A 13,670-nucleotide genomic window follows, 5' to 3' on the forward strand; every position below is an offset into this window, starting at 1 on the left:
AATAAAAAAGTATTTTATAATGTAAAAATGGAGTAAGATATTCTATGATTTTAAAGAAAATAGTATAGAAATATAGAGAAATAAACACACAAGAATTAGGGAGCTGTATTGTGTAAAAATGAGGAAAAGAAAACTGCATTAGAAAAATAGTAAGTTAAGTAGCTGTTTCCTTCCATTTGTAATCACTGCATGGAAGAAGCAATAAAAGAACAAATCATTTGACAATAGAATAATACAACAGCAATAAAACCAAATTAATACACACTGCTGATATTGTTATTTGGATAGAAACTGATTTGAATAGACACCAATCATTATCTCACACTTCATGGCTAGGCAAGAAATGGAGTAATAAAATGTAAAAAAAAAAAAAATAACAAGGAGGTAGGCTTAGGTTTTGATTTTATCCTGTTTACAATGATTGTATCGCTAAGCTTTTTGAAATACTCTACTCTCTTCCCTATCTTCTTGTTTATTAAAAAACCTACTCCTGCCTGCCCTTTATTTGATGCTGAGTTAATTATTCTAAAATCACCTGACAAAAGTAATTTTTCTCTTCCCACAAAGCCTCGCTGATTCCTACTACATCTACAATTAACCTACCCACTTCCCTCTTTAAATTTTCTAACCTACCAACCTTTTTTAGACTTCTACCATTCCATACTCTGACTCGTAGAATGTTATTTTTTAATTTTCTGGTGACCCCTTTCTTAGTAAGTTCCCACCTAGAGATCTGAACTGGGGATTAGTTTACTTCCAGAATATTTTACCAAGGAAGGTGCCACCATCTTTGTTACATGGAAATGCAGAGAGCTATATTTTCTTGGAAAAAAACAGCTGCAGTCTTCTATTTCTTTCAGCTGCGCCTTACTCAGAAGATTGAGTGATGTTGATATGATCGTTTTAAGCCTTCCTGATTTACGCTCTTAACAGCTACTGAAAGAGCTGCTACCCTCTTTCAGGAATCATTCCTAAGTTTGGTTCTTAATATATACCACTCCGATATGGTTGCAACTTCAGTCCAGCTACTCTGTATCACTGAGCACTCAAGCCCCTTCACAATCAGCAAGGTCTCGTGATTCATAGAGGGAAATTTAAAAAAAACTGATATACAGATAATAAAATCACTAAGGATGACCAAAGTGAATAAGTTATCAAAAGCAGACAGATTATTACCACTCAGACTTCAAATTCTGAAAATTATTTGAATATAGCATACTGCTTTGGCATGCAAAATATGGACGATAAAAATTCAGAAAAACAAATAGGTCTTAAAATGTGGTGTTGCATTAAAAATAATTAATATTATATTAATTTTAATAATAGATTTAATAATAATATTATATTATATTAATAGTAATAATATAATATTAAAAATTAGATAGGTGGACAGAGTGTAAAATAAAACGATCCTATGAATAACTGGAAAAAATTGTTTTAAGGAAAAATATTGTAAGGATAACCAAGAGGGGCTATAAATTACAGTGTTCAAGATTAATGTATTTGATTTTAAAATGAAGCAGAAAGAAGGAGAAACATTATATGTCAATAAATAAATACAAAAATAATGATAATTAAACTAAGGAGACACCACAATATTATCAGCCCAACTAAATATTTTTTAATTTCCTCAACATCTTACTCACCTTAATTTTAAGAGTTCTAGATATCTTATTTCCTTCTCTGTGTTATAAGTGAATTGAGATAATAATCTATCAGCCAGTAATGTACGATACTCATTGACAAATAATTCCTTACTGCCATAAACATTGACAAGCATGGATATTATATCTGACGTGCGACGACTCTTTGATGTCTTTGCTACAAATGAATAAAATTAAACAGATTGTATGTAAAAGTTAAATTCATTACAGTTAATAAAATAAACAAGAGGGCTATTTATAAATTAACCTCCAGACAAGTAATCAAAATAACGAAAATAAATTGGAAAAAATTACTTCACACAAAAGTTAGGTACATACTTATATTACTTCTTGATATAATCCCCTTCCAATTTCAAACATTTGTCATACTGTGATATAGATTTTTTTTAATCTCCAGGACCACACCACCTTTAGATGTTGCTTCAAAGGATGAGATGAATGAATTTGCAGCGTGTGTGAAAATACCAGCCTGACTGGGATTCAAACCCGGGACCTCCGAATGAAAGGCCGAAAAGCTACCACTCAGCTCGGCCTTTCATCCAGAGGTCCACAGTGATATTACTTGTCCAAGCCAAACTGGATAATAATGAATCTTCTGAAACTTGTGGATAAAATGACAAGCCTTCAGGATTCAAATCCAGAATCTCTGGATGAAAGGCTTCACCTCACATAGAGATCAGCATATGTTTCTAACTGTTACAGTCTAATAATATTACTTTCAATATCATTATAATTAACAATCGTTCAGAATTTCTATATTATTTCATATATCTGTCAACTTGTGCTTGTTACAAATAAGATGTTCTACCAATAAGATGTAACAACAGAAAATTTTGAATTTCCATATTTCTATACCTTACGTTTAGATTATATTTATTAACATTTTTCTTATTTATTACACACTCATGCCACATCATAAAACTTTTCACTACTTCTTTGGGAATTAAAAGTAATGTTTGTTTTTTTTGCATGTTTTATCTACTTAAATGCTTTAATATTGATGTTAATAGAAAATATAAATTACTTTTTAATTTTCTGCATTAATTTCTTCTGAAACATTTAAAAAACATTTTTATCTTTAGTATAAATTATTTTCTTTCTTGCCTAATAATCATATGATTTTTATTAATTTTATTTTCATTACTTTTTAATCTATTTTTTTTTCAGTATAAAATCATATTAATTACTTATCTTTTTTAAGTATTTTGAGAGATTTATTTGTCAAAATTGATGATTATTCCAGTTTTATTTTTAATAAATCTGTAATTCCTTCTATAACTTTGTTTTGATTATACTTCTATTTCTATCATTTGGGCTTCCTATTTTGAATACAGATTATAAATATTAGTTTAATCAGAAGAATTTTCAATAAAGAAAAACAATTGTACTAATTACGTTCATTTTCACTGTTCATTTGAATAAATTATTCAATAACTGGTTATTATCACTTACAAAAATAGCAAAAAGGTATATTTGTATATATATTTATTATATAAAGAAAATATATGAAGCTAATTATTATATAATCCCTGGGTGATCCAGGGATGCAGGGAATACTTAATTACTAAGTGTATTGCAAGGAATGGAAACACAGATCCCTTTTTTAGGGATTCCAACAGTGTAAAATTTTAAGGCTATTTTATTCTTGTCAGAACTTCGTATTGTTCAGATACATGAAACAATTTTAATTTTAGTGTTAAATCAGTCATATTACAAATTTTAAATATAATGTTATGTTTCTATTTGGTTTGTACATTTAATTATTCATTTATTAAAATATTTATTTATTAAAATATTGTGAATCCCACTATCAAGTAATGTGTTCATTAAGAATATTATATATGAGAAAGTAAGTGTTCTTTATTAACGAAGAGTTTACAAAGAGATTCACAAGCATTACAAATAAAAAGTAATCTGCTTATCCACAAATAAACTGAATGTTTATTAGAATTATTTGATTACTGCATTCATGGTTCTTACGATTATTTTTTATTAATCAAAAGATATAGTAAAACAGAGATAATACTACAGGCCATTCTATTCAAATTCTAAATAATCATATAAGGAAATTTTTTACTGCAGTTTGAATGTTCTGTACCACAAATTGACAGAAATTAATTAAAATAAAATTTTAAATCAGATTACATGAATTATAAATGTTAATTACATACATGGATCAGCATCAACTGGATCTGGGTTCCATGATTCCCAGTTTTCAACTTCACATTCTGTACCATTATGTTCATCCATTGGCGCCTCACCACCTCTCACTAATTCCTCTGCAAGATCACTCTGTCCTTCTTCCGTTAGATTAGTGATCACACAACGTACAGTATCATCACGACACCGTAAATACTGCCTATAACAGAAAGCACTTTAAGCACTTTTCTTTTCATAATCTAAACAGTGGTACAACTAATCGACTACTAATTTAAATTAGTAATAATAAATTTGATTGTAGGGAATCATTCTAAAGATTAATACATTCAAGACAGGAAGAGTTCATACAGGGTTCCTACTGAATTTTAAGATTATTGTTTCCTGACTTTTACTGGTCTATTTAGGAAAAATTTCCTAACTCACAATGTTACGCTATTACCATTTCCTCTGAAAAAAATACAGACATTTTATTTTTTTGTAGCCTCCACCATCTCCATAGCTGCCCAACTCACGCCTATTTTTTTACTATTTAAGTAGATATAGATTGTTTGTTCTAGCACAGCAGCCAATCAGAGAGCAGCATTCTTTCTGATCACGTGATTTAAGCCATGCACACTCTATTTTAGAGAAAAAGTTACATATATAATACCTTTACAGGGAAAATTCACATATTTCACACCCTTTTACGGGCGTCATTAATGATTTTTTAACGGGATTCCCTAGTCTTCTGCTACACAGACACGCAAGCAGCTAGGGTAAAACTAGTTCTATGTAAGTCACATACCAGTCGAACCGAAACCCTTATCATTACGTTCAGTTCCATCTAATGTTTTCCTTTCCGTCCACGATATGCGTTTCTATTTCGATATTACCAATTGCGCTATTTTCATCCCCTCTGCACCGTAAATTTTTTATCGCCCAAATTTATAAGACCTATTTTAATTTCACCGCGATAATCAGCTTCGACCGTGCCCGGCGAATTCACAACTGTAATGTCGTAGCTCATCGCCATAACCGATCTAGGTCTTATTTGCGCTTCATACTTTTAGGCAGCGATATAGCAATGCCGGTCGCGTTTATTTTTATTTCGCCCGGTTTTAAAATCGTATAGATAGTTGAAACTAAATCTAAACCGGCGCTTTGTTCGGTAGCGTACTTAGGAAAATCAACGAAATTATTAAATTTCTTAATTTAAAAAACTTCCATCTGAAATGTCTATATTTAGAAAATAAATAATACAAAACTTATAATCTATTGAGGGAAAAAAATTATATATTTATTTATTGAATATGTTTCTTCAGATTTGTGAAATGTCGCAAAATACCGATCAAACGGCAGAAATGTATCTATATGTAAGTCATTCATACAAATAACATAATAAAGAGTGTGCATGACATCATGGGGATTCCCTCGTCTGTAGCATTGTCCTTTGTTCGCGCAAAATAAATATTACAAAACTAATAATCTATTGATGGTAAATAAAAATATCTGCGACCTTTCACTTATTATTCTTGCTTTATCACTTTACCCGTCAGCGGGGAATACGCGATTACATTATCGTATATCAATAAACAAAATGCTACTACTGTATGGTTTAAAATTCTCTTCCGCTTCAACTTTAATCTTCAAATCAATTACACCAATCTTTACGGATTCATTTTGACGCGAGCAGTCGATCACATATAGGGAATGAATATTTGGTTTTATAATCGGAAAACGTGTACGGCGAATCTATATTTTTATAATATGATTTTTGAAAATTAATAAACATTTTATACATCAACGCTTGATTCCACTGTAAATCTTCATACGGATATTTATTTGAATTGATCGTTACACAAATATTTTTAACGTTACAAGAATCGAATTCTGACGCGTCCTTCACGGCTTTATCTTTCCTATCGGATTGAAAACCTACAATAACATAGCGCAGTTTATCTATTTGCGACAACGTTGTCACATTCCATATAAAAGAATTCGTTTGAGGAACCGCTGTATTTTCATGAAGATCCCACGCTCTGAACGCCATCTGCACTTCTTTATTTTGATCTCTTATTTTAGCTAATTCCAATTCATATTCGGGTGCTACCTTGAGGTACGGGACAACCCACACTATGTCTGTTAATTCTATCTTAGATTTGTGGTCGGAAACCATAGCGCGTATCGCGTCTACATCACTATCAAAACGTCTCAACACCAATTCCTGTCTGTTGTTTGTGATTATTTTTTTATAGTCTTCAGCGAAAGCCAACCGCATCGATAATGGTATACATAAATTAAAATTATCATTTTCATCTAAATCGACTTTATTTATTCCACTAATCCATACCGCTATTTCGGCAGATGTCAACATAGAATTTGTCATTGAAAGAGCGTTTTTCATAACCGTTGTCACGCCTACATTTCTCACCGAAGCTACTTCTTGCGCGTTAATAAGATATCGTATATCCTGGAATAAGAAGGCCACACCAAAATTAACTAATTCTGAAGTAGTCGATTTTTTTCCGTCTGTTCCGACGAGTTTGCCGGAAGCAATCAAATAATTTTCACCCGGAACGATATACATGTCCGGTTGATTTATAGGGATTTTAATCTCCTTTTCGATTTTATTCGCTAAGGTATAATGATTGTGGAATTGATTATATGTTAGGGACTCATCTGAACGCGCTACTTTAGTAACTGTTAAATAATTCATCTCTATAGACAAAGTTTAATTTTTTTATTTCAATAACGTAATGGTGCTTTTAAGTTTCCCGTCGACGATTTCAAAACCTAAAGATTTTAATTTTTTAACGCTTTCTTCGGTCAATTTGTAACGTTTTTTAACATCAATTTCATCATCACTTTCAAATACTAGCGGCATGTCCATCTAAAATAACAAAAAAAAAATCTAAATCATAATATTCTATTGAGAAACTCCGATGGGTCCTTGATTCTTTCAAAACCAACATCATGTTTACTCGTTCGCCGCGCAAATTCAATAAATTATCATTTTCATCGGTCAACGATATAACTAAATCGTAAATTGCTCTCACATCTACCGGTAGAAATTCAATATAAGGGGGCTATTCTTCAATCATATCGCCCGGATCTACACTCAGCGGAAACTCATATAAAATGCGGTCTTGATTTTCATTTCTATAATTGCCCGAAATAATGTTACATTTCACGCTACTACATTCACGGGAGCGATATTTATTATTTGATCCGAAAGATGCGTCGTATTCCTTTGAGAACTCTCGCTCCATAACCCAACAGACTGCCGATACTGCAATCTGTATCCGAAAAGTCTATCCAAACAGTGCTTTTAATTTCACACTGTAACGTATTTGGGTTTGCTTGCAATGTGATGGTTTGATTAATTTTATTCTTTATATAGTTACTGATATCTTCAATTTCATAACTACCTGTTGGTATTGTTATGTATTGCTTTTTTGTCAACACATAATTATTATTTTCATCTTTTTTGACATCCTTTTCCAAAGCGAAACAAAATTTATTATTTTTGTTTTCCTCGACGTTCAGTATAGTGTTGGCGGTCATCAACCATTTGAGACCCAATCCGTGTTGACCTTTTGAAAGGTCGATAGGAGGAAAAAATGATTTTTTAATTATCGAACTGTTACCATCAATCGATAATAGACACGACATATCTATTTAGAAAAAAAAACGTATAATTTATTCGGATAAAAATTCTAAACATAGTCGAAAAACAAATCACATCGTCGTCGGTTTGACATCTGTCATAGTTGTACGTTACGTCGGAGTTTCTGAAATAATTCATCAGTTCTGGAGGCGGATGCGCATCGCCTATGCTATCAAAATAATCTAAGTTTTTGTCGATTTTTCGGAAACAAACCTAATGCGTACCGCGACACTTTGAGGTGTCTAAATTCACTATCTCGAACATTCATTTTTCCTAATCTTTTTCAGTAAAGCGTCCAACATAAAAACACCGTGGAAGTGTGGAATTTTCAATTGTTTCGCGTATTCAATCATTTCGTGATCATACAAAGGGCGATTTGGTATTGATTCGATTATTTTTTTTCTTTGTCGTACCACCGCCTTTCTTAAGCCTCAATCGACGACCACTTTTCAGTCTACCGCCAAATTTGAATTTAAGTTTCATCGCGTCAGTTACTGCGTAGGGGGCCGCTCTTTCAGTCAAACTGCTATCCGGCGCGAGCACACGTTCCCACGCCCGTTCGGCAAGCGCTTTATCGGCTTGAGATCTTGTTTTATTATCTGAATATTTCGAATAAGCTACATCGTGCAGTTTACACGCCTCATCTAATTTATTTATGCCTCTATCACCGCGCTTCAAACTCTTATCCAAGTTCGTGCCCGGACCGCAATAATTGTAACCTTGAATATGAGCTTCAAACGGTAATAAATCTACAGCCTTATTAATTACTGACCCGATTATACCGCGTCCCCCTTTTTTCTTGAAAATATTTTTCTTCTTCACCTTCATATCTCTATGTACAGAGTGATTCAAAGAAACGGGAAATTTAAAAAATTAAATAACGTTAATGAAAAATTTTTTTAGAAAATTAATTTTATTTCATGTAATTGTACAAATGTTGCCATTTTAGGATACATACATTTTAGTTTATTTTTTAAAGATGACATCTTGCAGGTGACCTCCTCTTCTACGTAAACACTCACGAAGTCTCTTTGTTAAATTCTTCATGGTTTGACGTAACATCTCAACTGGAATTTCCGCAATTGCTTCTCGGATCTTTGCCTTCAGTTCTTCTGTTGTAGCAGGTCTACTGTGGAACATTTTGCTTTTAAGGTGATCCCACAAAAAGTAATCGCAAGCTGAGAGATCAGGCGATCTGGGAGGCCATCTAATGTCACCATTTCGTGAAATGACACGTTGTCCAAACAATCGGCGTACAGCTGCCATCGATATTCGTGCAGTATGTGACGTTGCTCCCTCTTGTTGAAACCAGGCTGTGTTAAGAATTGGTGGAAATCTCTTTTGTTGTTACACAACAAAGGTTTCAAGCACGGCTACGTAACGAGCCGACGTCACTGTAATCGCAAGACCGTTGTCATCCTCAAAAAAATCCTTATTTTTTATTTTTTTTTCTTAAATCCTTATTTTTTTTATAGGCCCTTGCCTATAACACCATAAGATGACATAGCACACCACACGGTCACTTTCTGGCTGTGCAACGGACGCTGGTGTAGCTGCGTAGGATTTTCTTGTGCCCAGTATCTGAAATTTTGCTTGTTAACAAATCCACTGAGGTGGAAATGCGCTTCGTCTGACATCCACAGTTCGTGAACAAACTCTTCGTTATCATTTATTTATCTTCTGAAGAATTACATTACAGAATTATTCATCGTGAAGAACTAAATTTATTTTTATGCCATCATTATTGTTTTTATAAATCGCTTCCGAAATTTCCTTAATGGCTGTCTCCTCTATCGCGTCATCTATATATCTGTCAATTTTTTTTTAAGCTCGATATTTTCATTCTTTATAAAGTGTAAAGTACGATCAGCAAACTTTACCATTTCATCTTCTATGTATTCTCTAATAACCACATCGTATGCATTTAATCTTTCCAAACCTATAAACTTTTCATAGAGATTGATTGTGTATTCATCAAACATACTTTTGGTTCGACGCAGATTCAACGCGTCCGCGTCATCGATAGGATCGGACACGTTGCACAATCTATGGTGATTTATATCATAATTTTCATCACCAATCAACGAAAAACCTTCCCCGGGAGGCCCTCGTTTACCCGCTGTTCGACATCCTTTGTTGCCTAATCTTAATCGTAACATTTCTATACTGCAAAAAATAAAAATTAAAAACAAATAACCTATTCTTCAAATTCAACTTGTTTCAATTCTTTAATTATGGATATCAGTTCGTTAGAAACGCCCTTGTTTCCGGCGTCATATTCGCCTACAAGAGTATGCAATCTACCTACCAGATTTTTTGGATTGTGCCAATATAAATAGACCGGATTATAATTGAGTTGCCCGTCCAACAACCCGGTGCCGCTGAACGATGTCGATGGTGTTTTATATGGGGAAATTGATCTGACGGGTCTTTTTGAAGGGAACAGCTTTCTGATGATTTCGTTGTATTTGGAAGATTTATTCGTTTTTACTGCGCCGGCGTCCGTCAAGTGAGCACCGGTACGCTTCAACATTTCACCATAAGTTTGCATATCTGCGTGTGAACTTTTGTCAGATCTGGATTTTTTAACAACAGCTCGAGGACGCCCAGTGTGGCCGAATATATCATCTCTCCCAAATGCATTTTATCACCGACAAATTCAATTTTAATACCGCCCAATGTAGTCGTATCTGTATTTTTATGTTTCACACCGTATACATGATCTAGAGATACTTTTGGACCTGTCTTCAACATTTGTATGTATGGTTTTATAGCTTCTGAATAATCTTCACTTGTAATTGTTTCTTGCGTCTCAGAAATTTGTGTAGATGGAGTGTCTGGCTAAATATCTATATATTTTGTAAATTTAACAGGTTCTTCGCCACCTTCATACGCAGTTTAAGTTTGTTCAGATAACATGGTAGAAGAAGCTACATCTTCTTCATCATCTGAAAGTTCTAAATCTTGTTCCAACATACTCCTCTTTTCACACCTCTCTTGATGACTCTCTAAATTACTCAATAGTCTATCACCCAATTCGCGTCCTACTCTATCTATATCAATTTCTCCATCGGTCGGAGGTGGAGGAGGCGGTTTTGTTTTATCTATTTTTTCTCTAATTTCTTGGATCGGTTTGATTATCGGTTTGAAACGTTTAGCGATTAAAGCTTCCGCTTCGGCTAAACCCAACAAGAAAGCCGCGTGTTTACGTTTAAAATCTTTATTCAATCTATCAATTTCCACCATTTGTTTCTCCTTCTTATACATTGTTCTATATATAAAAAAAAAACAAAAAATTGAAACAAATAATCTATTCGCGTTCAACGCAGCGTTCGACGGTGCGTTCAATATATGGCATCGCTGCGTTCGATGTTACGTTCAATATAGCATCGCTGCGTTCGATGGTGCGTTCAATATAGCATCGCTGCGTTCAATCGATGATGATAAATTTATCCATACCGTTCCGATAGCGACCCTTATTTTTATCGCTTTCTTTATCGATAACTAGAAAACCATACCGGTTCGCGTTCCAAACATGTCCGCACCTTGATTTAAAGTTGTCAAAGGACATGTCGACGTTTACTTGTTCACCGTAAATGTGTTGTAAATTTAAACCGTCTTGTCTGAACAGAATTAGAAAATTGCAACTGTCCCGCACGAGTTGTTTTGGTATTTCGAATACGTTTGCGCCAGATAGAAGCAATTTTATTGTGACGACCTCTCGAAAAATAATCACCGATATTGTTTTGCTTCTGTTTGATCACATCATCGAACACCATTATCGAATGGGGTTGAATCGTTTCCGGTTGTGGAACCTGGTCGTTTTCACTGTATTCATAGTAACCCAATTCTAGATTCAACATTATCAGGTTTAATAACATTCTATATAGCCGTTGGTGGAGGTATTTAGAGAAAATGTACAAGTTCTGAAAGCGTACTCCGTTTTCTTGAACTAAAAGATTGAAAACAACATTTGTTTTACCGCAATTCGATGGGCCGCACACAATACATCTGATAGTGTTTGGTAAGAGCGAACCATGCCTACTTCGTTTTTTGAATCCGTATCCCTTCATTACGTTCATGATGGGAAATTTTGTTTTCTGTTGCACTTCCTTCATATCTCTCTTGTACTTAAAAAAAATATTTAAATTAGTAAACTATTCGTTTGTTAAACTTACATCAATTCCAGTGATTATATAAAATTCACGATTAATTTTTGATAAATCATCGTGAAATTCTTTTCTAAATGTCTCTATATCACTTCATCATATAAATAATTTTTATCTAAAATAGTGATGCTTTTATGATGAATGTGATAATCTATCTTCAAATATATTGCTTCGCAATCATTATCTAAATCTTTAATAATATAATACAACGAATCAAGTGCGGATTTAATTCTAGATTCTTTCTTTCTTTTTCCTGTTTAGCCTCCGGTAACTACCGTTCAGATAATTCTTCAGAGGATGATATGTATGACTGTAAATGAAGTGTAGTCTAATTCTAGATTCTACCTCTATTATACTATACTCATCTTCATCTAAAGATAGTGAATATTCAAACTTAAATGTTGAAGGAATATTATCGTACTCATCATTACTTTTAAAGTAACAATCTTCACAGATCATTTTTTTATTTTGAAGCTTCATCTCTCACTATATTTAAAATATCAAATGATTTTTCAAACAGACTATTCGCAATTTTTGTAATCGAGTATTAATAATAGAAAAAAGTAAAAATAATACATCCACACGACTGAAACAATCAATTCTATCATCGTAATGGGAATCTATATATATATATATATATAAATTGATAAAGTGATTATCAATAAAAAATTAGTGTTAAACATCATTCAAATCTATCCATGAATTGTAACATTTATTAAAACCTAACCATTTTACGTAGGCTTTGTTACCTTTTCGTTTGAAAATTTTCTCGATTATCAATAAAAAATTAGTGTTAAACATCATTCAAATCTATCCATGAATTGTAACATTTATTAAAACCTAACCATTTTACGTAGGCTTTGTTACCTTTTCGTTTGAAAATTTTCTCAATTTGATATGTCTTTGTATTTTGTTTTTTGCAATTCGTGTTGATAAAAACGATCTTTTAGAATTTCATTTCTGGAATCTATCATTTCATACGTAACAGGTCGAGATTCCGAGTGAACAGTATGTATTTTGAATATGTCATTCGTCCAACTGGGCAAATAACCCTTGTCGAATATCTTTTTATGTTTGCTTATACGAACGGGATCGTAGACTTGAAATTTTCTCTTTACAATATTCGGTTTCCTGTCGTATTTTTTATTTAAATTTACGAGAATTTGCTGTTCATTTTTTTTGATTCACATCTTTCGGTTTAAACTTTGTAGCCGAATGCACCGTATTATTGTATTCATCAACGAGATTTTGCAACATATCAATCCATTTATAGTTCCCGTGTTTGTAAATTTGGTAAACATTTTCGTCTTAAGCGTCCTATTGAAACGTTCAACTATGGCGGCTTTTTTATCTGAATATGTAGACTAGTGATTTATGTTGTACTGTTTCAAAAGGGCTTTAACTTGCGTATTATAAAATTATTTCCCCTGATCTGTTTGAAAATGATTCATCTTATGATTTGCAAATATCGGATGCAAAGCGACTGCGACTTCTACACCCGTCTTCTTTAATGGTATAGCGTACGCGAATTTAGTAAAACAATCGATAACCGTCAACAAGTACTTGTAGCCGTTGTTTTGTCTAGAATAAGGTATCATTTCGACTATGTCTGCTTGGACTGTCATTTAGACCTTTTAATTCCGTTTTTCTGGTTGGATAATTGCGTCTGGCAGGCTTGTGCAGTTCTTTCTCGCTAAAACAGCTTCAATGGACATGCCCGTACTTAAAAGAAAATAAAACATAAATAATAATATATTAAAGCCAAAAAAACTGGTATTTGTATCGATAAACACCAAAGATACCATATGAATAATTGTCCTTTATCTGTTCGTAGCAAACTCATTTCACATTTAAACAAATATTTTTTACCATCAATAAAATACTAATTTTAAGTTTCATTACTTTTATATATAGATTCATAAAAATGTCTAATAGCTTCGATAAATTGAATAGCTTAAATATAGCAATACTATTAAAACTATCGGTGAATTGACTTGTAATAAGGAATACAGAATTGAAAAGATGGAGTTT

The 13,670-nt window shown here is 32.9% G+C and overlaps 1 protein-coding gene across 4 annotated transcripts in view; it reads right to left on the bottom strand.

Annotated features, from left to right (window-relative positions):
• mr (anaphase promoting complex subunit morula) overlaps positions 1-13,670 on the bottom strand; it is a 66,578-nt gene that overhangs the window by 20,614 nt on the left and 32,294 nt on the right. For all 4 annotated transcript variants that reach the window (XM_075372634.1, XM_075372635.1, XM_075372636.1 and 1 more), the window contains 2 exons: positions 3,836-4,023; positions 1,647-1,821 (listed from right to left, as the gene is read on the bottom strand). In XM_075372634.1, the coding sequence (XP_075228749.1) occupies positions 1,647-1,821; positions 3,836-4,023 (363 nt within the window). The remainder of the gene's footprint in view (positions 1-1,646; positions 1,822-3,835; positions 4,024-13,670) is intronic.

The sequence above is a fragment of the Lycorma delicatula genome, chromosome 8 (assembly GCF_047948215.1).
Source record: "Lycorma delicatula isolate Av1 chromosome 8, ASM4794821v1, whole genome shotgun sequence".
Lineage (NCBI taxonomy): Eukaryota > Metazoa > Arthropoda > Insecta > Hemiptera > Fulgoridae > Lycorma > Lycorma delicatula.